Below are 27,497 nucleotides of genomic sequence, written 5' to 3'. Positions count from 1 at the left end.
TTATATAGGGAAAACTGCATTTTAGTACCTTAAGTAGACCTCGTATTGCAAGTTGGTACTTCGAGTTTAAATTTTGACTTTCGCATACCTTTACTTCAATTTTTTGGCAGAAAGTACCTCTGTTAGACCCTTCGTCAAAGGTAAGGGGAAGTTTCTGACCTCCGATATGGAGGCCGACGAGCTCCGTCCTGTGAGGAAACCTAAGAGAGAGAGAGAGAGAGAGAGAGAGAGAGAGAGAGAGAGAGAGAGAGAGAGAGAGGGGAGGAAGAATGAGCCGATGACGAATCCGGTCACCTCCGGCAACGAATCCGACCACCTCTAACAAACCCAATGGCTGTGTGGAGGAGATGGGTTGGGTTTGGGGTGCTGTTAGGGAAAGTAAAATAGGGTGTGTAATGAGAGGAAATAGGGTGTGCAAATAGACGAAATCACCCTTTAATTTAATAGAAAAATAGACGGAATTAACTGTAGGTGTGACATTGTTACACGGAACAAAGTTTGTATGAAAATTAGTAAAATGTTTATGTTTTGGGTGGTAAATGCACACACCCCTATAGTTTGGGTGGTAAATGTGCAAATTTCTCTATGAACTCATATGAACTAGAAATTTAAGACCATGATCCCAAAAACATCGTATACGATGATTAGGCATAATATCGTTCAATGGAAATTAATCCCAATTTAATGGATCACCAAGGAAATAACAGCATAAAACACTGAAACCTCCTAGACAGAACTTAGATCCTATATCAAGACAAATTAGCCACAGAATCACAAGTCAAAATCCCACATTCTCAGAAAGAACTAACCATGGTCCATTGCTAGACTCCACTGTAGATCAAACACACTAACACCATACTTGAGAAAAGATGGGGAGATAGATAGAAATCAATCCTGTTATTCTTCATAGCAAAAACAGAAACTATTGAACAACAAACAAGAACATTCTCACCACTAAAAGAGAAAACCAACCATCCCTAACATATTGCTAGAAGAAATGGGAAACTGCCTCCAGAGTTAGAGGGCTGAGAAGGTTGGAACATCCGCTGGGAACTGGTGGGTCTCATCCGTCCACGGGTTCTTCTCCTTCATTGGATTCACAGTTCTCAAAGCCTTCCAAACTGCGCTGTTACACTTGAAGCCGGACCCGAATGCTATCTGCCAAGTTCTGTCTCCCTTCTTCATCCTCCCCCTGGCTTCTGTATAAGCCAATTCATACCAAAGAGAGCTGCTTGAAGTGTTGCCAAATCTGCAAAGCGTCATCCTTGAAGGCTCCATATGCCGGTCCAAAAGCTGCAAGTTTTTCTCCAATTCATCTAGCACGGCTCTTCCTCCAGCATGAATGCAGAAATGATCAAAAGCCAATTTGAAATCTGGGATGTAAGGCTTCACATTCATCTTGAAAAGTTTTCTCCCAATGAGTGTGGCAAAGAAGAGCAACTGTTCAGACATAGGTAACACAAGAGGACCCAAGGTAGTGATGTTGGTCTTCAAAGCATCCCCAGCAACTGCCATAAGATCCTTCGACAAAGAAATTCCAATTTTCCCTGCGAAATCCTCTTTTTGGGTAACACAAGAGAAGCACTTGTCATCGGCACCTTTGTGGGTTCGAACAGTATGAACCAATTGGTACTTGGATCGACGCCTGTCAGACCTATTGTTTGAAAGCAAAATTGCAGCTCCTCCCATTCTAAACAAGCAGTTTGAAACAAGCATTGATCTATCATTCCCAAAATACCAATTTAAAGTGATGCTTTCCATGCTAATGACCAAAGCATAGGTATTGGCGTGGACTCGAAGAAGATCTTTAGCAAGATCAATTGCAATCAAACCAGCACTACATCCCATCCCACCAAGATTAAAACTAATAATATTCCCTCGTAGCTTATAGTGATTGATAACCATAGCTGACAAAGACGGTGTTGGATTAAACAAGCTACAATTTACAATCAAAATACCAATGTCTTTTGGTTTTATAGACGTTTTCTCAAAAAGCTGATCAAGGGCACCGAACATAACCATCTCAGCTTCTTTTCTTGCCTCTGCCATACAAGGATTAGGAGGAACTCGTATAACGGCTTCAGGGAGGTAGGTTGAATCCCCAAGACCTGATCTCTCAATAATTTTTCGTTGAAACTCGAGGTTCTCCTCAGTGAATGATCCTATCAAACGGGACCGATCCATGAATAACTGCCTCGGGCATTTCCGGGCATCTTCTGGCTTATAGCATGAGAAATCAACAAGGTAAACACGACGTGGGCGAGTAAGGAAATAAAGGGTCAATAAGAAGACCAAAAGAGTTGAGCAAAGGATAACAGATATGAGGTTGAACCTGAGGTGATCCCAAAGGTCATGGAGATCTTGGAGTGAGAATGTAGAGAGTTGTGCCACAGTGAGAACAAAAAGAGGGGACAGGAACAGGTACATCCCATGGGTGATGAGGTAATGGTAGCCAAGCTTTACATACTTCAGTTTCACTGATTGTTTAAAATCAGGAAGCTTCAGTGAGGATGAGGATACTGATGATGATGGAGGGATTAAAGGTGTGTTTAGATTGGAAGGTGACATTTTCCAGAAAATTTGAAGAGATGGGTTGGATCCAAGTTGGCAAAATTAAGAGACTTGAGTGATCTCAATGGAACAGTAACATTAAAGAAGCATGAATCCTTGTCCCTTGAAACAGAGTTTCAACAACATTTAAGATTACAGGAAGCGATTTCCTCTATTAACAGGAATCTATAATCTGGGTGACTAATGAAATAGTAAAATTGCTTCAGGTAGTTGAGTTGGGTTGGATTTCTATGGACATTCTGAATATATAAGAAAGAAAAAAAAACGATTTTGTGGTTTTGGGGATTGGATTTGCTTTGGATTATCAAACCTGAGACGATAAAGAGTCTAAAAGAGGGTTCTATGAATCACAATGGAGTGAGAGAGATCAAAGAAAATTACTTTAGCAATAAAAAACAACACATGCAACTCAAGGTACCCAATCACTCCTGCAAAATGAATGACCCATTATCATTAACCAGAAAAACAAGACAATACTACAAGTTGGCATTTTTGACCTTTGAGCTAAAGTTTTATCTTTTATGAAATGGGATAAATGAAGAGTTTAAAGTAATGCATGTGAAAGGAATCACATGTAAGCATTGCAGGAGACCCAGATGAGAAAATTGTATTCTGAGAAAAACCCAGATCAGAGAACTGAACTTTTTACCAAAAAAAAAAAGAGAACTGACCTTAAATGCCAAATCTGACCAGAAAATGCTGTGTTCTTTGCCTGAGAATGGTCCTGTTGCGAGTCCTGTGACTTTATGAGAGAGAAAGAGAGAGTGTGTGTGAGAGAGCAGAGACCGGAGAAATGATTTTCGAATGTTTTTTTTTTCTAGTAGTAACAAGTGTTTTGTGTTGGGCTGACTTGTCAGTTGCACACTATATATACTAATATACTATCACACCATGGGAGATTCTCGAATATTGAATTTTAAAATGTAAAAGAAATAAGAGTAAATGTTCTTTTTTGGGACTTTAGTAAATAAATGTTTACTGGGTAAGCTTACATGTCAGCATTAGGACTACCCACAAAAATGGTCACAGGATAATCCCAAAGCTCTTTTGGGTGAGAATCCTAAGCTCCTGTTGTTCTTCAGTAGGAAATTGCTCAAGGTATCAATTATTTTTTTCCTGATTTTCATTTTTCAACTTAATTTATGCAACAGGTTTATATTTTCTTAGAGTTTTATATATGAATTCTATCAAAGGTATGAAAGAAAAATTTGAGAGAAAAATTTAAGGTATATAACATTTTCTTTTTAGGTCATATATTGTAGATGAGAGAAAAATGAATTTCATATTTTGTGGTTTGAAAATAGAGTTCACACAAAATGTAAGTTCTTTTAGGTGTTCGACTTATGTAAAGCGCGTGTAGTATGTAATCTAACTTTTTCTAGGGGAAGGGATTGAAATCATTGAACCATTGAATTCTCCTATATTTTTGGTTAAGTCACTTTAATTTTCATGTCGAAATTCAGTAATGTGCTTGTTATGAAGGTAACCAAATCATAATCAAATTCTTTGTTTTTCTTGAAATTTTTGGTGTTCTTATCCATTCTGTAAAATTTAACCAAATTCGGTGAAAACCCGAATGTTTAGGCAAAAAAAAAGAGCAAAACCCGGTTTTCCATTTCATAAGGAGTGTAACCCACATGCCCAAAAAAATAAAATAAAGAAATACCCACATCTTATTCCACCCATTCCCAAACTATGTGAAATGTCTGTATCAACTACTAGGGTGCTCTTCATAGTTTTAGTTTTTTCTCACTTTCTTCTTTAATAACAAGACGTCTTCAACTCAAATTTCAGAAAACGTAGACATTGAAAGGGAAAGAATAATCTGAATCGGACGGCAAGAGAAAGTGTTAGAACTCCAAACACTTCGGATAAAGTACAACTTGCACCAACTTTTCATGCGCTTAGCAGAAGACAAAAATCATTTTCTTGTGGATCATGTAGATCTTAGAATGTGAGGGTACTGATCTGACTCATCCGAAGTCAATTCAAAATCTAATCAAGTTAAAGAATTACAAAAACCCAATCAAATTTGGATTAAACTCAAATTGATTTAATTTGTCCAAATTTAACTCGAATTCTTAACACCATACCAATGGGGAGAATGTAGATGATGTCAACTTGGATATCAATGTTCTCAAGTTCTCCTCCCATCCCAAATACCATTGGTGGAAATGAATGTAGATGATATCAACTTGGATACATTGTTCTAAAGTTTTTTCCTCCCATCCAAAGGGCCTGCGCATTGGAGATGCCTTTTGAAGGTTTTTTTTTTTTTTTTTTTTTTTTTTCTTTCCCCTCTGAGGTAGAAGCTTTTGGAAGTAGAGTTCAATTTTCATAAAATGATGATATGCTACTCAATCAATCAAAGGGCCTGCGCAATGAAGACGCCTTTTGAAGTTTTCTTTTTCCTTCCCCTTTGAGGCAGATGTTTTTGGAAGTTAATTTCAGTATTCATAAAATGATACTTCTACTCAATAAATTTGTCTACAATAATCTCAGCTCAATCTAGATTTTATCTATTCAATTTTCCGAACGATTCTGGCTCAATGTTAGAATATTATTGTCTTCGCGGGGTGGGGGTGGTCTTAGCATTATTGTTTGGGGGGGGGGGGGGGGGGGGTGGAATAATATCAAATATTTTGGGCATTTTAATTAGTTAATACCTTAATGGAAACTATGTGACAATGTCGAAAACAGCATCTGTCATTCTGAACAATTGGAACATTTTTGAAAAAAAAAAAATCACTTTTATTTGTTAATCACTGTTCCTAATAGAAATTAGAATCAGAATTCCTTTAGCTGCTGAATATGTTATTACTTCTTAGTCACATACACGCAAGGAAACAAAGGCGCTTTTTTCTTCAATTTGTCCAGCCTCTCACAGGCAACAACTTACCCTACAAGAGTATTGAACCCTAATTTTCTATATAGCAAAGTAGAATTGAGTACCATCACCATGTACTTGATGAAATAGACAATAAATTTCTTATCAATTTAAATGGTGTAAATGTAATTTGTTCACCAAAAAAAAAATGGTGTAAAGCAACACTTTGTTTGTTCAGGTCCAAGTTAGTGAATACCTAAAAGTCAAAATTCCGAGGATACATGAAGATCAAAATTATATAGAGGAAATATTGCAAAACACTCAACTAACCGCAAATTGTTGGAAGAGAACCTGTTAATGAGTTTCTCCCACAACCTGGAAGAGATGAAACTAGTTGCTGAGAGAGTTGCCTCCAATTTCTCTGATTGCAATCCTCAAATGTCAATGGCTATACTGCTCGCAGACTTCTGTGTTATACTTGTGATTGGTCAAAACTGTTCGTGAACGCCAACTCAGAAGCCAAGGCAATATGATCACTACCCCATTTCTGAAAAACAGTCCACAAAAATATACCATTAGCAAGATGTCTACGCTCAATTTCATCATTTGACCAGGATTAATAAATGACATTTATTATATATTGTTCTAAAGGAAATAATTACAAGTTATTCACCGTTAAGAAAATACAAAACAAAAGAACAGGTTTGTTTATCTTGGGAATTCAAAAAAAAAAAAAAATAAACAAGTCTATTATTGTAATTATATTTATAATCATTCATTTGCTCTCATTTAAAAAAAAAATATTCCTTTATAATTTTTCCATTACTAGCTCAGTGGAAAACCCATACCTTGGTTGGGAACCCTGAAGTCCATTGCATAGCATGCTTTGGAATTGGAGCAAGCACCCTGACAGTCTGGAGACCTTCGGAATGCCTGATATTTTAAAAATAATAATCATAACAATAAGCAATAATGGGCCTCAACCTATTCCACAGGCTCAGAATAAGAAGAAATTTTTTTTTTTGACAAATGCAGTGATACTGAGAGTTATTAAAAGACATGTAATTACTAAATGATTTCTCTGAGTCTATCAAATCTGACAAGTATAAATAGAATTGACAGAAATTACACTAGGAACAGTGGAATCATAGAGAATTTACCAGATATAATCTACCGTGCCCAAAAACAACCTGTTATAACTGGTCACCAGGGGTTCTCCATTTGAGTCTCTGGTCCCAGTACAATCCTGAAAGGATAAAAAAAACAATGTAAAATTCTTACCGAGTACAATATCCAAGAGACAAATTTTCTAAACCATTTGTGATTGTTATGCACATCAAACTTCAGTATGACTACCTCAACTTCAGTATATGTGCTCCTAAGCTTTAGAGGATGTTCCAAAAGAGTGCATTCCACATTGCCTGTAGCAGCTTCTATTTCCATTGGAGTCCATAGTGATGGATCATAAGTAGTTTTCCACACACCAACAGTCTCTGAATCCAATCCTGGAGATAAATCAGAATTGGTTGATGCAGGCAACATTGAGTTGGGAGGAAAGAAAGCATCTTCAGTGTTGTGTAATGCAGATAAAAATGTAATATCATCTTCCGGCATGGCTTGATCTAGCTCAATAAGAGCTAAATTTTCCAGATTTTCCTGCCCTTCAAGGTCACTAGCATCAGCAATGGAAGTCTGGCCGGATACGTTAGACAAAGGAATTTCTGAGTTGAAAGGATCCACATAACCTGGATCCATCCCCTCCCTAGTAGAATCACTGTCGGTTGTAGAGGGAGGTTTAGGGATATTACAGTTCATGCTTTCTTGTTCTACAAAAACATTTGAGTGGCAATGTCCACTTGATAATCCATGATCTAAGTTAGAGGTGAAATCCACTTTTTCTTTGTCTCCCATCTCAGTGACATCAGAGTAAACCTTTTCAGGATGGGAAGATACTGTAGAAGAACATCTATGAGTCTCATCACTCAAATTATCTACAGGAAAGCCACCGTCACTGTAAGAAGTACTTGCATCTTCCTTTAAGCCATGACCTGGAGTATGTAAAGCTGATCCAGTTTCAATCTTAGAGACATCTACTTGTTCCGATCCATGATCTGAATTAGAGGTGAAATCCACTTTTTCTTTGTATCCCATACCAGTCACATCAGAGTTAACCTGTTCAGGACGAGAAGATACTGAAGAAGAACATCTATGAGTCTCATCACTCAAATTATCTACAGGAAAGCCACCTTCACAGTAAGAAGTACTTGCATCTTCCTTTAAGCCGTCACTGGGAACATGGAAAGCTGATCCAGAGTCAACCTTAGAAACATTTACGGAATTCTTCTCAGTTTCTTTGTTCACTTCAACATTCACATTGGTGCAAGACTTATCGAACACATCTAGAGTGTTAGTACATTGAGGCTGAGACAAGTTGTTCCCTAATGGAACATTCTCCACTGTGCTTTCTGGATTTTTTGGGTTCAGCATATCCAAGGGCGAATCATTCAGCTTCATTCCAGCTTCCCTCCCATCTACCATTGGTGGATCTTGAACTAAGTTATTAGCAGGCTGCGCCCTGAAATATTTTGTCAAGCTTTCACGTCAAATGTAGGAGGCCTTCACAATTATAATTGCAGTCACTATATCAACATTCAGTATTTGACTTCTGCAAACCCTACCTATAATTAGGATTAAACGACCTTGGGGGATAAATTTGAGCCAAAGCTTGTCCTGACACCTTATCTCTATCAACTCCAGAAATATCTAACTTCAAAAGTACGATGTAAACTATATTAGTAACTTACAGACTGCATTAAGGTTAAATATACAGAAGCATGGAGCTTACCTTCTGTTCTGAAATAAAGTTGTATAACGGACTCTAACAAGATAATAAATAAAAAAGTGTTATTTTCACAATAAAGAAAAAAAAAAAAAACAGAACTAACTCCAGTGATGCAATAAATATCCAGAACATGTCACATTCCAGATATAATATTTAACAGTGGAAAAAACAAACCTTTGGAGTACAATTGAAATCCCCACAAAGAACAATTGGAGCATCATTCCAGATTTTGGAAACAGCATGAGCTCTATCCAGGAGCACCCTGACCTGTTTGAAGGAAAAATACAGGCAAATTAGATTTCAAAATTAGAACTGAATGAAACTTTAGCATTGCAGCAGGTAAAAAAGTTTGTAATGGATTCCACACCCACATTTATATCTTATACATAGAGTCAAAACCAGAACGGACTTACTACACCTACCATAACACATCTTATATCCAAACCAATGATCATATAGCAGTTATTTAGTTTAGCTTTTCAACACAATGTTGATTGAGAATGAAGGTTCTGACATGGCAAATACGTGTGCAAGTGTCTGTGTGCTTTCCCTTCTTCCATGCATTTAGTCACAAAGACACTCCAGAACCCAACCATACACCACTTTTAAGAATGAATAGATGCATATGAAGACTAGAACTTAAGAGTAGTTTTAACTCCCATACTTTTGAGAAAGGTGTTGCAAACCATAGATCAGTGATTTCTGTATGGATGCTGAGAAGATGGAAGGTGATCACTATCTTTGCAGTAGTAGTGCATTAATGATGCAATAAAGGGAGGTGCACCAGAGATGAGAGAGAGAGAGAGATGCAGCAACCAACCGTGAAAACAAACTTGTATGGCCTACTCAAAAGAGAGTAATTACCTGGCCAAGCTTAATTTCTCCCCGTTTAGGATTGTAAAGCACATGAATGTTACAAATGACAACTTTATTAGAACCTGAGGAGCTGCAGATGTAGAAGCAACTCAATTATACAATATCAGTAAAAAAAAAAAAAAACAGCAGATATAAAACTCATTGCTATCCCAGCATCTGAGAGAGTTCCCATTTTCAAGTTAATGTTTTACTAAATATTTTAATCAAAGCCACTTCAAATCTAGATGACTTAAATGTGCCAAAGTTTGAGAAAATTCTAAAACCAAATCATGTGTGTGCATGTGTGTATATATTACATGAATGAACGTAAGATATCTAAAAATTCTTAAATTACCTTGTTGGTAGAGCTGCAGTATTTTTCGTGCAATTTTGAGATATTGACTGTTTAACAAAGAAACTAATAATAATTGCATGAAACCATATCAAAGCAATTAAAAAAGGAAATGAAGCCAAACCAATTCTGCAATAGTCGGAATTAACACTGGTGCTTAGATGTAAATTTCAAAGTACCAAGTATTTAAAATACCTCTAGCACACATATCTGAGCAACATTATCCCGAAGTCCAAGCTTATTGAACTCAATGCATTCCTCATAGAGCAACTTGAATCTATATATGAGTAAGTCACAGACTACCGTATTAAATCACATTTGCTCAACACTAAGTTAAACCAAAGAAAGAGTACAGGTAGGTATCAGGCATCAAAAAAGGGAATTTCAATTCATCAAATAGATTGTTAACATATGCCATTATTGATAGTTATTTGTATTAAAGGACCTTCAGTTATGTTTGTGATTCATAACTGAAGCTTTGTGATTCATCTTTCTACACTTTATATTTCCATTAAAGGCCTCTATAACTCAACAAAATTGTCGTAAAATCCAGCTGCCAATTAGAAGATCATGCCAGATCAATGTAGAAACGTGAGCATCTATTCAGTCATCATGAAAGTCGGCTCACATACCAACGTATTTAGGACACAATGATTAACAAGATAAAAGAATATGAAAACTTAGTTCTCTGTCACTGAACTGGAAGACAAACTACTTCTATGTTTAGATAGTACAGGAATATATTGACATATCCTGATGATATTCACAGTTGGAGAAGTAGCGTGATGAATTGGATTCATGGCTGCTCATAAATCAAGAATATCTAAAATTGGAGACACTCTACCTTGATGACCGCCAAAAAATTGCACATCCATCAACTGGATTGCCAGTCCGCATCTGTAAAAACCAAAACATTTTTAAACTTCCATCATCCATGAATAACTAGTGGATTAACTGACTTTATTAGACAGAGGCTACAGAGCACTTTTGAGTTTCTGAAAGTTAGCAAACATAATGATCACTTTTCCTGGTCTTTTCTACTATAGATAAGGTATCTACATGCAATGAGAACACAAACAATGGCATCCTTCTCTTAACGACATGTATCCTCTTTCAGTTATATGGATTGTTTCTGAATTTTAACAATATTTTGATTAATGTGTTTTGATGCTCAAAATGGTGTCCAATACAAATCCATGCCTTCGTTTAAGCCAAAACACGCAGATACGGATAGATTAACATATGAATGTCCTCGTGTTAACAGAACATCAACATAAGCATTTCTATGCACACCTTCCAAATGCCCCTATATCCCCGAATCTTCAACTCCTCCTCAATTTCCTGAAATCTATCAACCTCCTGCAATTGAACCCAGATCATAAAATTCAGTCAGGCCTTAAACTGCTTAAAGAAATAAAAAAAAAAAAAAATTCAAACATAGTTTTCCCAACATTCACTATCTTGACTGGTATCAGATACTAATCAATGGAATGTTAAGCACCTGAAAACACATTATGTCGGGTGACCACAACCCCAGCTCGAAAATCAAATTTCCCTTCCTCCATTGCCACTCCATCATATGATGAGGTATGTGATAGTAAAGCTTACCCCGGTGGTCATTAGCCAAGTAATCAGCCAGTATGTTATACGAAAGCACCACAAACCTCTCTGTCAAAGCCCAACAACAAATCAAAGCAAGGCTAAACCAAAATAACTGTAATTCACTTATTTCTAAGTAATGGTTGAGCAGAGTAACGGTCAACTACCACAAGTAGGAGGTGGCGTCGTTTTGGCAAACTCCCAATTCCGATAGTCCAATGGCTTCGGAGGCCGAGGCCGGAATTGCTGAGGTGGCCGGAATTCCTGAGGTCGCTGGAATTGCTGAGGTGGCTGGAATTGCTGAGGTTGCTGGAATTGCTGATGTGGCCGAAATTGCTGAGTTGGCCGGTAGGCTTGGTTTTGATCGAACGGTGGTGAAGGGCGACGGAACTGATGGTTCTGACCGAAACGCGGCGGAGGAGGATGATAGCCGGTTTGGTTGGGGAAGCTTCCGGTGTCGCCTTGCCGGAACCCTAGATTGGCGTCCTGGACTGACCGGAAGTGCGAGTCTCCGGTCACGTACTGCTGACCTCTCCCGCCTGCTGAGTACGGACGGTTGGAGAAGCCTCTCTGCCATTGGTTTCGACCACCTCGGTACTGTAAGAAAAAAGTATCAATTAGCTAAGGAGAAGAGAGAGAGTATCAATTAGCTAAGGAGAAGAGAGAGAGAGAGAGAGAGAGAGAGAGAGAGAGAGAGAGAGAGATGAGAGAGAGTACGGGAGGGCGGGAAGACATGTCGGTGGCTGCAGCCGCGAGGTATCGGAGGGGACGAGGAGGAGGAGGGCGCCTCATTTCGGTATCTAACGAGTTTTCCGGATGGTACCCCTAGTCCCTAGTACCGGTGGGACCCACGTGGACCCCACCGAATGGAGTAAATTGTAAATTGCAATTGGGTTAATTATTGGAAAAGAAAAAAAAAAAAAAAAACAAAGTTAATTACGTGCAAATTATATTCTCTTCTGATATTTTGTCATTTAGACTTAAAAATTTAACACTTTACAATCCAAAGTCAATTCGGATTACACAAACCACTCGTTAGCATCTCCTAGGTTCATCTAAGTTGTTATAATATTTAGATTATGGTGGTCATATGCCATATATAATTTATGTACTAGGAAAAAGAATATTAAAGATAATTACTATGCCAAGTAAATGAACCATCCTTTCTTTTCATTCTTTTTTTTTTATTATTGTTATATATGGATGAATCACCAACAAATTCATGGAAAAAAAAAAAACTACTTGCAAATTCGCATTGTAGACTTATAACATTGGCAAACTATAAGATAAAAATGTAAATTGGCTTGATATAACTCGAGTTCGTATCTGGTTTAATTTTTTTTCGTTTGTTCGAGCTTGTTTTTTATAAGAAATAAGCCAAGTCAATCTTAAACTCGGGATATTTTATACAAGCCAAGTTTGAGCACAATGATATTTAGCTTGGTTTGGCTCAATTTGTTTACACCCCCAATTGAAGCTGAAAATAGCCTAAGGTAAAAGACCATGTGTGCATAACAGGGAGAAACAATATGTTAGTTTTTCATTTATTCGATTTTGGGCTCGCATTGGACCTCATTTATTTGTACAAGTAAGAAATTGACATGTCACTTATCACATAAGTTAGCATTTATAAAGTTGGAATAAGAGTATATATGTGCCTTTAATATTTACTCTAACGAAATTAAGCTTGGGGGTGAAATGTTTATAATTTTAATCTAGGCGGCAAAGTGTTGAACATAGCATAGTTTGGGGATGATATGTAATTAGACCATTGTAATTTGAGTTTTTCATTTCCATCCAACGGTGGATATCGAATCAGAGGCTTTTACACCGTGTCACCATCCGACCTCATCCTCCTCAAGCCCATCATTCACCTCTCTGCTTTTCCACCATCGTAGAGATTAGAGAGAGGTGAGGAAAAGGGAGAGTCTTGAGGCTCAAAACTATGTCGTTTTGCTCGTCTCTATCATATTCCAACTCTCTGTTTCTCTTTTCCAAAAACAAATCCTTCGCAGCTGATAACAAACCTCCGACCCTCTCCCTCAGCTCTCGTTTCAGAGCTTCAGCTGACGTTCCTGATTTTCTCTCAGCCGATTGGTACTCTCTCTCTCTCTCTCTCTGTCTATTTATTTAAGGTTTGATAGAAGCATAGACCCAATTGGGTGTTGATGATGGTTACTTAGTAGAGTTGATGATGTTTGTATTGCAGGCTCGAAACTCGCAAGAAGAGACCCTTTGGCCCAAGATTAAATGTAATCATCTGATCATGCAAAAACAAAGCACCCACCTTTTCATTGATGTTTCTCTTTCTTTGTTTATAGCATATTGTCACTCTAAGTGACTTGTTGTCTAGTTTAGCGCAGAAGAAGCTGTTCAGCATCAGCTTGATGCCTTGAAGTACAATGACCAACCCCGCCAAGATTATGGCATTGAGGTCATGTACAGGGTAAGTTTCTTAATTTCTCCTTCTGGGTCACACTGAGCAATTTGGTGGTCTTTTGATTAATATTTTGTTTCCTGCTTTGACAGTTTGCTGGGTTTGATCCTTTTGAGAGGTCCACTTATTTTGGGCCATTCTTTGATTTGGGGCAGGTTGGTACGTTTTGGATTTTTCAGTGTTGTACAATTACTGATATATGTAGCTAATAATTTCTCTTGGTTGGCTGCTTCACTGCGAGTGCAGTTTGAACGGTTCAGGCGGATTTTTCACCATTCAACATACAGAGTGTTACTAGGTCACAAGGAGAGGAAGATCTTGAGCAGTTTATTTGTAGAAGAGGTATGAGTTATTGTTCAGTGTGCATAATGAATTGAGGTCTGTCTTATTAAAAAAAATTGAGCTTTGAGTGATGCCACTAACAACCAAATATGTTAGCAGTAACTTTGTTTGTTTCTAATCAGCTGTGATTGTTTAACGGATTGTGAACTAGAGTCGATTCAAGCAGCGGATTTGGATACGAGGAAGTCGGCCAGAGGAAGAGGAAATATTTCAGTTTACAATGGTTCAGGTTGGTGAATATGTATTGTTTGTGATAATCATGTCTTAAGGGGAATACTGGAATAGTGAACATGACTATGCCTGTCTGAGAAAGGGCTGATTGTCACTCTCATCAGGACCTTAGTATCCTATGCAGGAGATTGCAACTGTGCGCAGACTTGATAGTATGAGTCTTTGTTATGAACCCAGGTTAAGTGCTTGCAAGTGAACCAAAACACACCAAGTCATATTTATCAGGAGGCAACCAAAAATACATACCAAGTTGTGTATCAAAAACTAGGAAGTACTGGAATCAACTGGTCTGCTGTATGCACTTGACCCAAAAAAAGGTTGGCTTTATGGGAATGTTTCATAGTAGGCATGGTCAGTGAGGCTGTTATCGAACCGTGTAGTCAATAGAATGCTAATCATCAACCATTGTGGACCATTTAGAAGAGTTCTATTGAATTCAAAATCCTACTCTGTAATTTTGATTTTGTAAACTAGGGTAGCCATATATGGACTTAGGATCTTGTGGGTTTTATATGATTAAGGATTTAGTTTATCATGTTTGCTTCAATGTAGACTATGGAAACTATAACTATTCATTCCAGTATTGATTGGTAGCTTGTTGTTGGCAGAGGGTTGGTGGTTCATGGGATGGTTATTGGCTGACAGAGAGCGTACTTCATGATGGAAATGCTTTTGCTGGCGGCTTGGCTTATTGAACGTTCAAGCAGTTATCATATGACGGAACTCTGAAGTTTCCGCAGGTCTGCTGTTTATGCATGACATTTGCTCACATACTGGCTGCTGCCAACCTTTGAATTTGTACATGTGGAAGAATAAGTGAAGCTGTTGTAATATCTACCATGAATGATGATCTAGTATTTTAGTTGAACTTTGTACATTAAATCTTGTATATTCTGGAGATGAACTGTTCCAACTCTAGTGCACAAGGCAAACTTGTGTTTTTTTTTTTGGTATAGAAATACATTATATTTAGTATTTATATGGTTCTTCCAACCAATACAAGCTTATTATTAAAATTCAAATCCTTTTTTATATCCTTCCTTTCAAATAAAATATTCCATGAATTCTAATAGAATTTTATTTGTCTAGAGATAATTAGACTTTGGTTATTTTTAGACTAGAACCTACGACTAAATGACACATCAGAATAATAAGCATATCAGAAATTCGGACTAAACGCCACATCAGAATAATAAAGGTATATAAGAAATTCAGATTTTTTTGTCCAAAAACTTGAATTAGGCAATACTAAATGTGTCCTTCCACGTTATTTTGGTATGTTATCTTGTTCAATTTGATCTTCTCTAATTAGGGATAGTTTTGTGATATATTAAGAGTTAATTACACTTACACCTCCTGAGGTTTATCGTCTTTTTACATACACTCCCTGGGATTTCAATAATTACACATACACTCCCTGAGATTTTAAAATTGTTGCATATAATCCCCTACAAGAAAAAAAAAATAAAAAAGAAAATATTTGTATTCAGGTTAGACCTTACACCTTGAATAACTTATTAGGCTATTTAATCCCTTAGCATGCTTTTTTGCATAATTTTTCATCATTTTCGTCTCACTATAGGGGGTTATATGTAATAATTTTAAAACCTCAGGGGGTGTATGTGTAATTATTGAAGCCTCAGGGGGTGTATGTAAAAAGACGATAAACCTCATGGGGTGTAAGTGTAATTAACTCGATATATTAATGTAGGGATATTGATCAACATTATCTTTTCAATTTCGAAATTAAATGCACGTTAAAAAAAATAAAAAAGTTTTGCAACCAGAAAATATTCGCGCAGAACCAGAAAATAAAAGATATTATTTTTTATGGCCCACGTACAAAGAGTCGTTACCATCTTGGACTCCTTTCTTCCCGCCATTTTCCGTTCCCTCGCTCCATCCCACCTCTCTCTCCCTTTATTAACTTCATCAACAAGGTAGGGTTTATGCTACAGTTTTCCAGTTACACATTAGATTTCAAAGAACCTATGATTTATAATTATTCATACGGTGCTTAATGATTTTTCTTTTTTGGTAAATCGATCTTTTGCAGTGGCCACAGAACTTGCGTTTTCAACATGTACATCAAGCAGGTAATGGTCACTTTGTAGCATAGATCAGACACATATCTGCTTAACAAAAATAAGCTTGATGTTGAGAATCCTAGAATACAATTCATTTTTGTGCTGGCTATACATTCAGTTTGTCCAAAACGACTTTAATCAATCGACTCAATGAAGCCCTTCAGTTTTCTTATAGTATCTTTAGTTTTTGAATTGATTACCTTTTCGTTTCTTGATTTGCAGTTTAGATTATTATCGAAGGTTTTAGGAGTTACAAAGAGAAATTTGCTACCGAACCCTTCAGTCCCAAGATTAATGGTGTAGGTAATTTATGTTCTTTCATATTCCTATTATAAGGTGTCATCTACATGTTTCAATCGTGTGTGACATGAGAAATAAGTTGGTTTCTAGCCAGATTTGGTACATATTTATCATACATAATGAATGAATGCATGTTTGATTTTAATGTTCATAAGCATGTTCTGATTTAATGCTGTCAACTGCAGTTGGTGCTAATGGATCCGGAATATCGAACTTCTTCCATGGTAATTGGACCTCAATAGTTATGATCCAGATGTCTACAATTATGTTGCATAGATTATTTAGCATGAGACTAATTTGGGTTATCTGTTTAATCTCCTTTTTTGTAGCACTACGTTTTGTATTCAGTGACCTCCACCATAACTTGAACACTGAAGCTAGGCGTGCCCTTATCCATGTATGTTCCATAGGACCTCTGTTTCCTTGGGCCATAGTTATGATTTATTTTGCTTTTTTTGGGTATACTTTCTTTTTAAGACAATAATATGTTGTATATATCATTTTAGTGTGTTAAATTGAACAGGAAGGCGCAGGCCAAATTTTATCTGCTTTTGTGGAGATTGTGTTTGATAATCAAGACAATCGCCTCCCAGTAAATACATGACAACGATTCCTTTAAATCCCTTCATTTTTTCCCTATGAAATATACACTTACCAAGTTACCATATATTTTAGTCACAATTTTGGCTTGCTTGTGTGCTCTTAACAGGTTGATAACAAAGAAGTGCGCCTTCGGAGGGCAATTGGTTTGAAAAAAGATGAGTATTTCTTAGATGGAAAGCGTGTTATGTAAGTATTTCTCATATATTGTTCCCAACCTTCTCTGTCTGGTCTGGTTTCTTCTTTTAACTACATGGCTTTTCCCCAGTGATTATAAATATGATGACAAAATGTTTTGCAGGAAAGCAGAAGTTAAAAGTTTATTGGAAAGTGCTGGCCGGGTTTTCTTGCTCTAATCCTTACTATGTTCTGCAAGGGAAGGTAGGAAAGACTAATAAATTGGCATTTTGATTTACCATCATATGTGATCAAATTACAAGTTTTCATGTCTGTGCATCATGCGGATTGTGTAATATAGATAACAGAACTTGCACGGATGACTCTACGCGACTGGAATTTTTGAAGGAGATTGGTGGTGCACAAGTTTTTGAGGCTAGCCGTCAAGAAAGTGAGAAGATTAGGCAAGAAGCTGGTAATTAACTAACTCTATGTTGGCTGCTCCTCATTCATCTAGTATTGCCCCTTACATATTTCCTTTGTCTTAATTAGATCGCAAAAGACATGGGTAAGAACAAGTTGTTGAGTACTTAGATGCAAGGTTAAAGGAGCTGGATGAAGAGAAAGAAGAACTAACTATATATCAGAAGCTAAACAGGAAAAGGAAATCTCTTGAATACAGCATTTATGCCAAGGAACTCAATGACGTGTGTAAGAAATTGGATCAGGTTGGTTATGTCTAATGCTTGAATTCTTCAAGACAAAAACCAAAACTTTTGCACTTTCTACTAAATTTCTGGACTGATTATAGAATATTAACTATCTTGCTTTGAGAAAAGATACGTGCTTGGTGATAAATTAATGATTATAGTATGGATTTTCACTACATGATATATATCAACAAGTTTGTTGGAGTTGTTCTCGATCAAAATTCCTTACTATTTTCTCCTTTGTACAATGTGAAGTTGAAGCATATTCTATGAAATAGGATGAGAATAACTATGCTATAAATAAAGAATAATTATTGAGTCATCCAAGTTGTAGACCAGTAGTGCAGCTGCAGCATATATTAGAAAGTTTAAATGCATATTAACACTTTATACAAAATTTTGTGGCAAGATCTTCACTCATTACACTGAACTTGGGTCCGGATAGAGTTTGATTCTCTCTTATTATTTCCTGGCATTTTTTTATGCCTGATTGTAATAATATTAGTTTAGTTCTATTTAATTTTGACCTTTCTAGCACGGAAGAAATATATGCTTTTGACCTTATTTCAGATAGAAAAGGAACGAGATGAGGTTTCGAAGACATTAAATGATCAGCAAAACAAGGTGCAAGAAGTGCGTGAAAAGTCCAAAGACTTAAAAAAAACCTTTAATAATTTAAAACGGCATATCCACACTACTAGCAAAGATAGAGAAGCAATAGAGAAGAGACGTACAGAAGCATGAAAAATCTGGAAATGCTTGAGTCTAATGAGAAAGATCTACAAGAGGAGATTCAAAGGGTGAGTGCTTTTTTATTCCTTTTAATGGGTGGTGAATGATTATAACTTTTTAAATATTAATATAATTGAAAGATGTTAATTGCATTGATCATACATCTGTTACTTTTAGGAGGAAGCAGCAGAGAAACTTGAGATCCTGCAGAAAGAAATTGACCACTCCTCAGAAAAGCTTGAAAAGATAAGGTCTTCATACGAAAGTAGAGTAAAGGAAGAGGAGGAGGTAGACAAAGAGTATGTTGGATGATGCTTCTTATACTTGAGATAGTTAGTTTCAAAGAGTCTTTGATTGAATGTGTTGATAAGTTTCAGTTGGTTCATTTCTAATTCTGCAATTTACCAGATAATCCAAATTAGTTGTACATGCAACCTATCCAAAATTGTTTTTCTTTTCCCATTGTATACTAACATGCATTAGTTTAAAATGTTCAGGAATCTTATTAGGTTCCTATATTGAACCTCCATAATTCCATCCATTACGTGCTGTTTTTGCATTCTTGTGTTCCTTTGGTTAATCTCTGTATTATTCAACTATCCACTTGAGTATTGGATGTTTCCTTTGACAAGACTATGGTATTTGATTTGACCCTTGAAAAAGGCCTTCTTCCAGATACTGATATCTTCTACTTGATTGTTAATGCTATTTTGGGATGGACAGAATAAGGAATCGAAAAAAGAAGTGTAGTGTTCTTCATCAAAAACAAGGGGGCACCACACTGTTCCCTAGTAAAGCTGCTCGTGACAAGTGGCTGCTAGAGCAAATCAATGATCTTGAAGGATTTTGTTCTACACGGCTCGTGCAGGTATTCGTTTATATTATATTATTTGTAGCACTAGCTTTTTGTCAGCAGATGCTGAATAAGTATCCATTTAAGTGTTGCAGTTTTCAGTTATGCTATATAGTACACACACACACACACACACATGTATGTGCTGTATTTGGTTACCACATAATTATAATTTTACATCTTATGCTACTCTTTTTGTCGTGTATGTTTCAGGAGAAAAACTTTAAGGATGAAATTGATCTTATCAAAGCCAAGCTACAAGAACTGGATGCTTACATTGAGGGTCGCAAGACAGAAGTAGCATTGTCACAAACCCTTATCTCCAAGTTTTCTGGAGATCTTAATCGTTTAATGGCACAGAGAAATGAGATGCAGGACTGCCGAAAGTGAAAAAGCTTGCTCTCTTATTTTAGACAAATATAAATCAGCATTAATATGGTTTAATTTCTGAATAGCGGTAACTGTTTAGGTTCTTATGGGAAAAAGAATGTGTACTTTCTGAAGAAATTAAGGAACTGAAATTGGAGGGAGCCAAAGCCGAAAACCATGCAATTCCTGGTGTAAGAAACCATTCTCTTGATTTCTATTATCTTCTTCACTATGGGCATATATCTTACTTGTGTGATGCCATAAAATATCTTACTTGTGTCATGAATTTTTAATCTTTTGGCAAGTTCACTTTCTGCAGGAACCTCGCTCTTGTATAGATCACTGAAGTTTTTCATTCATCAATTTTTTTATTTATATTTGTCTGCATTATGCTTTCTAAGGACATTAGAAGTAGACTAAACTCTGTTAGAGATATCTGCAAAGACTACAAAATTCAAGGAGTCTATGGTCCAATTTTTGAGTTGTTCAGTTGTGATGAAAAGTTTTTCACTGCAATTGAAGTTGCTGCTGGAAACAGGTTGGTACAATCTGATCTAGTTTTTTGGTTTCCAGTCTGCATGAATTCGAATGACCTCTAATTCACAGACAAAACATCAACCAAGATCATAAGACGCCTTACTGAGTTGAAAGGTGGAAGAGTTACTTTTATACCACTTAACAGAGTGAGGGCCCGAGACATAACCTATCCAAAGAATCGTGATGTTGTACCTTTAATGAAGAAATTAAGATATTCTCCACTTTACTCTCCAGCTTTATCCCAGGTTAGCTTCTCTTAAACTTGCATGGCTATTTCAATTCTCTTACTCACTTGCCATTTTGAGTTATAAAGTATTTGAAAATATCTAAAATATGCTTTCTCAAACCTTCATTATTGATCACCTTTTTCCGGCTGGTATTTGCTTCAGTAGTAATTTGCCGAAATCTTGATGAGGCTACAATGACTGCTCGAACTACTAGTTTGCACTGCGTTACCTTAGAGGGTATGCATAGAACTTTTATGTACTAATTCTTACTTGCAACTCCTGTCAGCGTCTGAAACCCTTCTATTCCTTAACAGGTGATCAAGTAAGCAAGGACGGTGTAATGACAGGGGGATTTCATGACTTTAGGCATTCAAAGCTGAGATTTTTGAATTTCAGTCGACAGAATAAAGAATCTATTAGCACAAAGGAAACTGAACTGGAAATAGTTCAGCGTGATATTCAAGATATCTTTTTTCTGTTTCTGCTGTCATCTCAAGTATTTTTTATCATTTAGTAGCTTTTTCTTGAAGAAATTGTTCAACATCAGTAGTCACCATTGCTTTTGCTTAATATATCCCACAAATAGACCAGGAAATTACAAAGCTCATCAGTGAACAAATTATCGAAGCAAATCAAGCTCACGAGAGAATATTAATGCTGGAAAAGCTTGAGAAGGACATTACTACTGCTCACAAGCAGAAGCAATCCATTTCTTTGGTCTTTCAAAAGAAGGTAGCTTAACACTTAAGAGCTGTATATTACTTTTGAGCATTGCCACACGCAAACTCAATATCAGAATTAGCATTTGGGTGGATGCATTTTGAATGATTTTCCTGCTGAGATATTTGTTGCTTATTTGTAGGAAAAGTTGCTCAAAAATGTATCTGCTGAGATTGGTGAGTTCAAAGATGATATAGTTCTGAGGCGGGCTGAAATGGGCACAGATCTCACAGATCTATTGACACCAGAAGAGAAAGATATGTTGTTGAGATTAAACCCTGAAATAACTGAACTAGAAAAGAAGCTTAGTGCTAGCAAGAATCAGGTTGGCTGAATGAATGAATTTTACTTTTGGAGGTCAACTATTGAGCTGAATACATGTAGTCTCATATCATTTCTTATTATAATTCATATAGACAAAAGTAATGAAGAAGGAACTTGATGATGAATCAACTAACCTTGTGAGACTTCAAGAAGAGTTAGAGGCCACAAAATTGTCTTCAGAGGCTCAAAGCTTGTTTGTTGAAGCTGAACTAAATAGGAAGGAGCTAAAATCATTAGTTGAGAAACTGACACACGAACTCAAGAGTAAGAGCTTAACTTATATTTCTTTTTTCGGAATACAAGGATGGGAGGATGCTAGATATGATTCTCTGTGTTGCTCTAATTTTGATGCAGAAGTTTCAGACGATGTGTATTTGAAGACAGAGGAACTAAGGAAGACCAATGATGAAAAAAATAAGCTTAAGGTTTTTTTTGTTCTTGTACAGAACTACGTACAGATCAACTTTTAGGTGGTCAATCTATGTTTCTGGTGCTAAATTGATCGCTTGTGCATACAGTCTTTGGAAGAAGAGTATGAGAGGATGATTCAGGATGAAACAAAACAAGGGGAATGTCTATTGATCAGAATAAATTCTTTTCGTGCTAAAAGCGAAGAGTACTCAAAAAAAAAATTCGGAAATGGGCTCTTTGTCACTAGATGCTCAAGAAGTGTATTGACTTTCTCTGGACTTCAGATATTGTTTGCCATTATGTATTAATGAATCAAATATGCACTTGTCAGATCTGTGTTTAAGTTGATTAACCTTTTTGCTTTTTCCTAAAAGGTATAAGCAGATGGAGCCTCACAGAATTATACAAAATGCTTCAAGACTGCAATGAGCAATCAGAGAAGTTATGCCGTGTAAACAAGAAAGCACTTGACCAATATGTAAATTTGAAGGAGGAACAAGAAGTGCTCCAAAAAAGTTTAGCTGAATTGAAAGTAGGTGATGAGGTAAGACTACAGCTTTCTTTTCCATTCTTTAAATGAAAGATGAATCAACGATATATTCAACTGTCATATTCATATATAAGCACTATGGAGATACAACATCATAAGAGTAATTTTTCAGCTCTAATGTTACAGAAAATTGAAGAACTTATTGGGACTTTGGATCGACGGAAAGATGAATACATAACGCCTACTTTCAAAGGCATAGCCAGGCATTTCAGAGAAATTTTTCCTGAACTTGTAGAAGGTGGTCACGGGTTTCTGGTAATGGTGAAGACAAAGGTCTGTTACAGTTTCAACTGATCCTTAATTAAAGATTGTATTATGCTTGTTTTGATGGCTATGAACTTGATGTTACTTAATGTGTTGAAATGAAGAATGATGAATGTCTGTGAGCTAATGTATTTGTCATTTCTACAGGATCGTGATCATTATGACTATGGCCATGATGAGGATGAACCTCATGAAATGAACCATGGGGAAAGGGTTGAGGATTACATTGGCATAAAAGTGAAGGCATGTATTCGCATCATGATTTTTTTCACTTCCTTAATTAAGAGACTAATGTTGCAAGATCCTATATGTGTGTGTGTGTGTATACATATCAGGTTCTATTTATGTATTTTTCATTTATGAATTGACCTCTAATGACTGGCAGGTCTCTTTTAATCGTCAAGGGGAGACACAATCGATGAAACAGTTATCTTGGGGACAAAGAACGGTTGTGGCCTTGGCTCTAATCTTTGCCATACAACGATGTGATCCTGCTCCATTTTACCTGTTTGATGAGATAGATGCAGCATTGGATCCTCAGTACAGAGCTGCTGTTGCAAGTATCCTTTTCCTTATTCATGTTCTATGCATTCTCTTAATTTCTATCCTCCTTTCTTCATTTGATGTCTATTTTCAAATGCACAAAGAGTGTGCATCCATACATTTACTTGCTTTCATGGATGCTTGCTGGTGCTCCTTAACCTGTTTGTGTGGTAGAGATGATGCGTCGTTTGACAGACATGGGAACTACTCAGTTCATTACCACCACTTTCCGGCCGGAGCTTGTGACCGTTGCTGACAAGATATACGGGTTGTCCCATAAAAATGGGGTCAGCTGCGTCAATGTTGTCTCCAGAGAAGCAGCATTGAATTTTATCCAGCATGATGAAACCCATAATGCCAATTAGACCCTCACCTTTCACTTGCTTCAGTTCTTGTCCCCATGTATAACATTTTTAATTTCCTTAATTTTCTGTACTTTTTTTTTTTTTTTTTCTGTTAAGTACTTGTGTAACAAGAAAACCACAACCAATTGTTTCAAAATCAACCCCCACTTTTCTTGGTCTATCAATTTTGAAGCACAGAGATTTTAAGGTCGTACTTTTCAATTATTTTTCCTCCACCTATAGGACGAAGTGCACAACAATTGAACATCGCTAAGCAGTGTCAAGCAGAAAAAAATAATCATAAGAGATGGTCATTAGGGATAGTTGAACAAGTCATTAGGGCTTTAAGTTTTTTTTTTTTTTTTTTTTTGTATGAAGAAAGCTTTCTTGGGACTTTCAATTCCATGGTGCTTGCAGAATTGCGTTTCCGAGCCACTTCTTCATCAAGAACCAGAAGGGGGCTAGAGGGTCTTGCACTTACAAATAAGTTTGATTATAAAACCTGAAGCAACACTAACCCTTAAGACTCTGTGCACTTCTCACTCCCACTCAAGGCAGCTTAGGTCAAGCAACTAGAAGGTAACTTGTGTTCAAAATGTCATAGCTAGTAGGCAGCCTGTTAAGGCCATTTACACAGATAATGGCACATTGACACCACATGCTAACCTAATTAAAACGCTGGAAACCCTTTACCTGGTCCCGATAAATTGCAAAACATTCAAATTTTCAAAAGCTCATATGCTAATCCAATCAATAAAATACATTATGTCTCCATAAATATAGCAGATGAACTGTAACATGACTCAGCCTCTCAACGAATTTTAGCAAGTTTAGAACTCTAAACATTTGGATAAAATCCAGCATAAGCACGCGCCTTAGGACCGATCCCAGTGAAATAGGAAGACGAATCCGCGCGCTACTGACTATCAAAATTTAATGCAACAACTCTCCATTTGATAGCTTTGACGTGTTATTTTTTTGTCTGAGTTTGAGTAATATACTTGGTAACAACATAGCAGTCTGGAGGGGTGATGTTTGTGTAATAGTTCTGGATGGTTTCTGTGATTTCAAACCCAAATTTCTTATAGAAGCTTATGGCGTCCTCATTGTTTGTCTGAACATGCAAGTAAACTTCAGAAATGTTTTGCTTGGAGGAGAGATCAAGAACATGGTTCAACAGCTTTTTACCTGCACAAATCCCAGAGATAAGATCAGAAATCCTGGACGTACCAGACTTCAGTCCAGGACTCATAAGTGTCCAGATTAAGCAAATTTTTTGTACCACCAAAAAGTATAAGGGCACTTCCTTGACAACATAATCTTAAATCTATTAGGGGTACCTAAAAGGCCACTCCACCGCATTACAAGTTGTATTCAGAAGGAAAATTTAACCAACAATGGCTCATGCATTTCGACCAAAGTTGTAACATAAGCATGATTTTGTGGTTTCTTGAACAGACCCTACTTCCATACCAAAGTTATAATAGGAGGACATGTTTCTTGCTTACCAATGCCTAGCCCACGATATGGTGCTAAAACTCCCAATGTCATGATGTACACACGGAAAGCCCCACCTTCCTTCTTCTCCAGCCGGCATGCAATTGCACCAACACATATATCACTGTAATATGCTGCATAAAAACAATAGCAAGAATGAAGCTTTAAATAACCATAATATTTGTCAACGCAGCATGTTGTCAACGCAGCATGTTGTCAACTTCAAAATAAACGCAAAAGAGCTGAACATGTAAAGCACCCACAATGATAAATTCAGGACATACCTATACATACGAGGTTTGTATTTTTGTTTACATGTACCAAATATATATCAATCTAGTTTTCTAGACCATATATGCGCCTTCATTGAGGAACTAGAGGAAATTGGCTTTGACAGCTCAGTTAATAGGCATTTTAAATAATAGTCCTACATTTGGTCCTTACACAAACACATCACAGACACATTCTGCACATATAGTTTGTAACAGGATACCTTTGAAATTTGCTCAAGCCACTGTCCCACCCACTTCTTCATTCATGAGTTCTGACAAGTGTAGATAAGATAATGACCCTCTTCGCAAGTCTAATAATATGAGGACATACAACAGCAGTTCTTCGTAAAATAAAGCCGACATATCAAAAACAAGAACTACCAAAATTAATTAGGGAAATACATTATGCAAATATACATATCACATCATGACAGCATTTTAGCTTATTTTTTTAGAGGAACCTTTCTGATTATTATTATTATTATTTTTTTTTTGGGTGGGGGGGAGTAGACAACTCGGCTACCTCATTTGATGGTGCACCAGAATCTCATTTCAGCTTCGATATATGTGGTTCTTCAAAGTTTTTTGAGAAGATTAACAAAAATCAACAAGTTGATTCAGACTCACAAATGTATCAAACCAAGCCTTACTACACATAACTAAACTTCCTCAAAATCCATGCTATAACTTACCATCCCCCATCTACTTGATGGTTACAAATTAGAAAAACAAATTTATCTTAGAGCTATGTGGTTCCTCACTTTTTATTTATTTATTTTTTTATGAGAAGATAAACAAGTTGATTCAGACACACAAATGTATCAAACCAAGCCTTACGACACTACCTACCCAAAATCTATGCTATAACTTCCCATACACCATCTACTTCATGGTTAACAACTAGTAAAACATATAAGGGCCCCATGCACTGAGCGTGTTATCCGTAAAATGGCGAATAAAATAGTAAATTTGTGTTGTCAATATTCTTCTACACTGTATCTAAATGAAAGAAATAGTAAAACCAACATTTTCCAATGCACTGAACTAAAATCCTACATCTTTAGCACAAGCCACAAACAAGTTCCATTTTTTCCAAAACTAGAAGCAGACAAGCAACAACGAATATTACTATGAACAAAAACCTAAAACATAAAAATACAACAGTAATTAGAAAATCCCCAAATGAATAAAAAAGCATAAGCCACTATAACAACAATACAAATAATTACTTCTCTCTAACAAAAAAGAAGCAAAAGAAACTATATAAATCGTTACAAACTCAATCGACAACAGCTCATCAAAGCTTTATAAATAAGCAAGAACCATTCAAGACATTTGCAAAAAAATAATCGTTGTAACAGAAAAAAAAAAATATATATATATATAAAGCAAAACCCAAAAAAAAATATGAAAAAAAAAGCAAAACCCAAAAAATATTATGCAAAAATCAGCAAGACCCAGAAGCGGAGCTCAACCTAGTTTAGTGAATTCGCCAGAAGCAAGGGCATCGGCGTAGTACTTGTCGTTGTAGCGAACAGGGAAGAGAGCAACGTTGAGCTTCTTCAGCTGCATCATGTTCTTGTCCCTCACTCCGTCCAGTGAGATTTGGACCTCACGCCCAGCCCCCATTCCAGAGAAACAACTTTTACAGACACAAAGCACAGAAGAGAAGAGGGTTTTGCAGAGATAAAATGGAGAGGAGGTAGAATTGTACGGATAGCGTATCTTTGGGTTTAAGTAGGGATCGGAGCGGGCCGGGACATGCTAGCTTTCTTTTTTATGGTCTGGTCTGGTCCGGTCTAGTAAAGCAATTAGATTCAGGCCCATTAACATAAACTCCAAATGCAACCAAGCTGACTGTTAGCCTCCTCTCGACTCTAACGCACGAAAAAACTTTGTGTAAATGGTGTGATTAATTCACTCATATTATAATAGATAAATAATTTTAATAATATTGTTTATGGTGTTTTTTTTTTTGGCCAAT

General features: G+C 36.6%; 3 protein-coding genes and 2 pseudogenes across 5 annotated transcripts; 2 read left to right on the top strand and 3 right to left on the bottom strand.

The window, feature by feature from the left end:
- Nucleotides 1-859: 859 nt before the first annotated feature.
- Nucleotides 860-3,381, bottom strand: LOC147279090 (3-ketoacyl-CoA synthase 11 pseudogene; annotated as a pseudogene). Its single transcript, XR_015123223.1, has 2 exons — nt 3,243-3,381; nt 860-2,999 (listed from the first exon to the last, which is right to left on the bottom strand). The product of XR_015123223.1 is annotated as a 3-ketoacyl-CoA synthase 11 pseudogene (transcript).
- A 2,053-nt stretch (nt 3,382-5,434) lies between these two features.
- On the bottom strand, nt 5,435-11,894 carry LOC147279089 (DNAse I-like superfamily protein). 2 transcript variants are annotated; one of them, XR_015123222.1, is made up of 16 exons: nt 11,764-11,894; nt 11,214-11,643; nt 10,949-11,115; nt 10,741-10,806; nt 10,292-10,344; nt 9,643-9,724; nt 9,451-9,497; nt 9,105-9,186; nt 8,415-8,507; nt 8,244-8,276; nt 8,077-8,165; nt 6,755-7,973; nt 6,559-6,644; nt 6,247-6,331; nt 5,750-5,945; nt 5,629-5,654 (listed from the first exon to the last, which is right to left on the bottom strand). XR_015123222.1 is itself a non-coding variant. In XM_086249592.1 (15 exons), the coding sequence occupies exons 1-15, from the start codon at nt 11,836-11,838 to the stop codon at nt 5,871-5,873; spliced, it is 2,682 nt and encodes an 893-aa protein (XP_086105718.1). In that variant the 5' UTR covers nt 11,839-11,894; the 3' UTR covers nt 5,435-5,870. The 2 variants fall into 2 exon arrangements, 1 of the variants encoding a protein (XP_086105718.1); XM_086249592.1 differs by having other exon boundaries at nt 5,435-5,945.
- A 1,021-nt stretch (nt 11,895-12,915) lies between these two features.
- Nucleotides 12,916-15,033, top strand: LOC147279088 (DNA-directed RNA polymerase subunit beta). The gene is made up of 7 exons (XM_086251525.1): nt 12,916-13,143; nt 13,256-13,298; nt 13,400-13,492; nt 13,576-13,638; nt 13,730-13,825; nt 13,977-14,054; nt 14,665-15,033. The coding sequence occupies exons 1-7, from the start codon at nt 12,992-12,994 to the stop codon at nt 14,749-14,751; spliced, it is 612 nt and encodes a 203-aa protein (XP_086107651.1). The 5' UTR covers nt 12,916-12,991; the 3' UTR covers nt 14,752-15,033.
- Nucleotides 15,034-16,137: 1,104 nt separating this feature from the next.
- On the top strand, nt 16,138-23,885 carry LOC147279087 (structural maintenance of chromosomes protein 3-like; annotated as a pseudogene).
- A 601-nt stretch (nt 23,886-24,486) lies between these two features.
- Nucleotides 24,487-27,224, bottom strand: LOC147279086 (Acyl-CoA N-acyltransferases (NAT) superfamily protein). Its single transcript, XM_086251384.1, has 3 exons — nt 26,989-27,224; nt 25,253-25,375; nt 24,487-24,932 (listed from the first exon to the last, which is right to left on the bottom strand). The coding sequence occupies exons 1-3, from the start codon at nt 27,140-27,142 to the stop codon at nt 24,715-24,717; spliced, it is 495 nt and encodes a 164-aa protein (XP_086107510.1). The 5' UTR covers nt 27,143-27,224; the 3' UTR covers nt 24,487-24,714.
- Nucleotides 27,225-27,497: the final 273 nt, after the last annotated feature.

Source organism: Dryas octopetala, chromosome 7 (assembly GCF_963921425.1).
Source record: "Dryas octopetala chromosome 7, drDryOcto1.1, whole genome shotgun sequence".
NCBI classification, from domain to species: domain Eukaryota; kingdom Viridiplantae; phylum Streptophyta; class Magnoliopsida; order Rosales; family Rosaceae; genus Dryas; species Dryas octopetala.
The sequence above is the reverse complement of the archived record's forward strand: the minus strand, read 5'-3'. Positions and strand labels throughout refer to the sequence as shown.

Bases quoted from the DNA above. Each gene is read 5' to 3' on its own strand.
- LOC147279089 (XM_086249592.1), bottom strand. From the start codon at position 11,838: ATGAGGCGCCCTCCTCCTCCTCGTCCCCTCCGATACCTCGCGGCTGCA. The intron at 10,345-10,740 runs GTGTGCATAGAA...TGGTTTTTACAG, and splicing joins GATATAGGGGCATTTGGAAG to ATGCGGACTGGCAATCCAGT. The intron at 8,508-9,104 runs GTAATTACTCTC...TCCTTCAAACAG, and splicing joins GAGAAATTAAGCTTGGCCAG to GTCAGGGTGCTCCTGGATAG.
- LOC147279088 (XM_086251525.1), top strand. From the start codon at position 12,992: ATGTCGTTTTGCTCGTCTCTATCATATTCCAACTCTCTGTTTCTCTTT. The intron at 13,299-13,399 runs GTAATCATCTGA...CTTGTTGTCTAG, and splicing joins CCTTTGGCCCAAGATTAAAT to TTTAGCGCAGAAGAAGCTGT. The intron at 14,055-14,664 runs GTTGGTGAATAT...TGTTGTTGGCAG, and splicing joins TTCAGTTTACAATGGTTCAG to AGGGTTGGTGGTTCATGGGA.
- LOC147279086 (XM_086251384.1), bottom strand. From the start codon at position 27,142: ATGGGGGCTGGGCGTGAGGTCCAAATCTCACTGGACGGAGTGAGGGAC. The intron at 25,376-26,988 runs GTTGAGCTCCGC...GTTTTTATGCAG, and splicing joins TGGCGAATTCACTAAACTAG to CATATTACAGTGATATATGT. The intron at 24,933-25,252 runs GTAAGCAAGAAA...GGATTTGTGCAG, and splicing joins ATATCGTGGGCTAGGCATTG to GTAAAAAGCTGTTGAACCAT.